Source organism: Montipora capricornis, chromosome 3, assembly GCF_036669925.1.
Source record: "Montipora capricornis isolate CH-2021 chromosome 3, ASM3666992v2, whole genome shotgun sequence".
NCBI classification, from domain to species: domain Eukaryota; kingdom Metazoa; phylum Cnidaria; class Anthozoa; order Scleractinia; family Acroporidae; genus Montipora; species Montipora capricornis.
The window spans coordinates 15,556,817-15,560,063 of NC_090885.1; the positions used below are offsets into that span (position 1 = coordinate 15,556,817).

General features: G+C 39.5%; 1 protein-coding gene across 1 annotated transcript; it reads right to left on the reverse strand.

Annotated features, from left to right (window-relative positions):
* Positions 1 to 108: 108 nt before the first annotated feature.
* LOC138041160 (adenosine receptor A2a-like) lies at positions 109 to 1,260 on the reverse strand. The gene has a single exon (XM_068886929.1). It carries the CDS (start codon positions 1,219 to 1,221, stop codon positions 235 to 237), a length of 987 nt encoding a protein of 328 aa, XP_068743030.1. The 5' UTR covers positions 1,222 to 1,260; the 3' UTR covers positions 109 to 234.
* Positions 1,261 to 3,247: the final 1,987 nt, after the last annotated feature.

Sequence of the window (3,247 nt, forward strand, 5' to 3'; positions counted from 1 at the left end):
CAAGGATTAGTTGAAGATCGACCCGAGAAGACCAATAAAGATAAGAAACAGCCAGAGTGTTGAGGAGTCTTTTCTTCCCCCGAAAGATTATCCTTTAACAGACAAGTTTGTGTAATTATTCAGACTACATTACTTTTATCACAAAGTGTGATAGCTCTGATGGAGCCTGAGAACCGCGATGATGAGAAAGGCCTTCAGTTACGGCTTGAACATACGGGCGACTTGGAAACTTGTTCAAAGTTTTCCCACTTGAACTTTAACTTGACGATTTAAACGTGTTCGTCTGTTCTTCCATAAATGTCTTATTGTCTCTTTATATTTGGGAACTCGCCACGTGTACAGCATTGGGTTCAAACCCGAGTTTGCGTAAGTTAAACTGCCTGAAAATCCGAAGGAGATCATCAGCCAAGACAAATTTGGATGGCATGGTTTGCATAAATAAATGAGTATTTGAACTATAAACCACGGCATGTAACAGAGAAGAAATGCGCTGACTATTATGGTGATTCCTTTGAAAAGTTTCTTTTCTCTTTGCAAAATGATATAGTTGCTGTTTTCTTGATGTCCTTGTACTGGTCCTTCCTTGGAATATCTCCGAAAACGAACCACGATTACAACGTTCATAATCAACATGCTAAACAGGATGAAGAGAAGTTGCACGTTGTAGATAACGCCCATTATGGCAAAATAGTCGCGTAGCACCAGAAACGAGCAACCGAACGCCAGAAAATAGACCCAGCAAAGACAGCTTGCCACAAGCACTCGCTTGTTCGTCACTTTTGATCTGTACTGAAGTGGTATCATAACTGCCAAAACGCGATCCACTGTCAACAAGAACATGTGCCCGAAGCTGACATTCACTGAAAAGACGTTCATGGCGAAAATTACGGAAAGATCAAGTGGGCTTTCTCCTTTCCCAAAAATTTCCCAGCCCCAGTAGGCGAAAATAGGGCAGATTACCAAACCAACTAAGAGATCGGCTAGCGCCATAGAGACAAGAAGGAAGTTGGACGGTGAGGAACGAAGTTTTTTCAGAGGATCTTTCCAAACTGCTAACAGGACCAGTATGTTTGCAAATACGATTATCGGCGACATAACAATAGAAAGAACAGAACTTGTAATCGACAATGGCTTCACATTTTCCAGTTTTAGCCATGCTTCTTCTAATGCTTTCTCGCTAGTTATGTTCCAAAAGTTGAAGTGACCAACAACAGCAGCCATTTCAGTCCATCAGCTGCTCATGCAATCGACACAAATATGTTTCAAAGACATTTTGAAGCAAACGACAATATGGCTGACACACTTACGTATGGCAAAGTGATCTGCTAGGCATTTTCCGGTTTTTGCGTACGCTTCGTAAACCACGTCAATACTAATATTGGACCACTTCCTGTTTTCAGGCTTTTGAAGAAAAGCACCCAAATATATCCTGTTTCAAATATAAAGCTCTTCTGTTAAGTTCAGGGGCACCCAACGTCAATTTTCGGAAAATATCTGTTCGGAAGACGATTTGAGATCTAGAATTTTCGGAACATCTGTTGTAAAATTTCTTGCTTGCCTGTCTCTCCTAGGATTTTCGAACATATGAAAAATGGTATAATTGCCCATTTTTAAAGGATTTTTACCCTAAAAAGGCCACCTAGAATTTTCGGGAGCCTTCTTTCTGGCCGAAATTTTCGAAAAGGTGAGTTTTGATCCCTATAATTTTCGGATCACTAGACTTTCAGCTAGGAAATCCGAACAGATGAAAATTTTTAGGCGATAAAAATATGCCTATATCTATCGTTTAAATACTAAAATACGTTTAACAATGCTAAGTTTAAGTGGCTTTGAACTATATGCTCGTTGGGTGCCCCTGAGTCCTTTCATCAACTACTAACAACCAGTACTATATCAATACCAGTAGAATCCAACAGGATAGCAAGTTATTTGTAACATAAGCAACGAACTTATATCGGCACCTTTGAAAGCAGATATATTTGTGGTTCAATTATTTAAAGTTTGAAGTTATTATCTTGAACCTCTTTTCTTGAGATAAGAGCTTAAATTGCACAAGCGAGTTTAGAGGACCTTATGTTGTTTTCGAGACGGGAAGTTTCTACAAGATCCGGATCACTAAAAGGGGGAAAAAGTACTTGACTTTACTAATAAAAACTATGAAAGGACGCTTGCTATTGTTGAGTGTTTCTGTGTGGTATATAGTATAAATACACAGGTGATTATTTAAAAAAAGAGAAAAGAAAGCATTTCAACGCGAAATCATCTTCACTTAGAGTGGCACAACGACTACTGGCAGCCATTTTGTCCGTCGATGTGATTATCGGCTGATAATCTAACCTGCGATCAAGCGTACTTTTCTTGAGACAGGGCGCTAAAAGTATGCCTGATACAATTTCTTAACGAGTCGTCTGCCGCCCACCTGTCAAGAGTGATGTCACATGTGTAATGCTACAAATGTGAGCCAATCAGATTTTACCGGAAATTATTTGCACGCGGCGATTCAAGTCTTTAAAGATGCGACAAAAACAAAATAGCACTCTGGCTTTGATTTCTGCAATCAAAGCTATTTCTGCAAATCCTGCTTGACAGTTGGCGCGGTTTCTCTGTTCAAACCATCAAGGAACAAAGAATTTCGAGATAAAATGGCAGAAAAAGCCCTAATTCTTCATGTCCTCATCAGGCGTAATCAACAGTATAACAAACTTTATTTAGACTCGAATATTTGAGATGCTGATAAAAGATGCTATAAAAATAGATATGAGGAAAATGGACTTTGAGAAATTCTAGTTTTTCAGCAGCAGCTACTCAGCTATCATTTTGTTAGAAGTATGTTCAGATTGTTCAGCGATTCCGTAAACAGTGTCGAATTTCTCTGTCAAGCTCGGCTGATTCCCCGAATGTGACAGCCCTAAAGTCCTATTCGGTTCTTTTTGGATTCACAACTTGTTGCTTCCGAATATATTCCAAAGGACTTGCCACAACTACAAACGTTTTCGAGTTGGTGGAAGAAGAACGATGCATTTTCTTCCAGAATGTTCGGGCCTGTATTAATAACACTATTGCGAAATCCCGTAGGAAGTACAACTGTAATGTCTTCTTTTACTCAAACCATTCTTCGTCTTCTTCGGATGCATTCTGTCCGCTCTTCCTTTAAAGGTTTTTGAAAAAAATCTGAAGTCGAAGCAACAGCAGCTGTAAACAGAGCCTAAACATCACTCGTGTTGAAATCCTTCTTGGCGGCCATAAT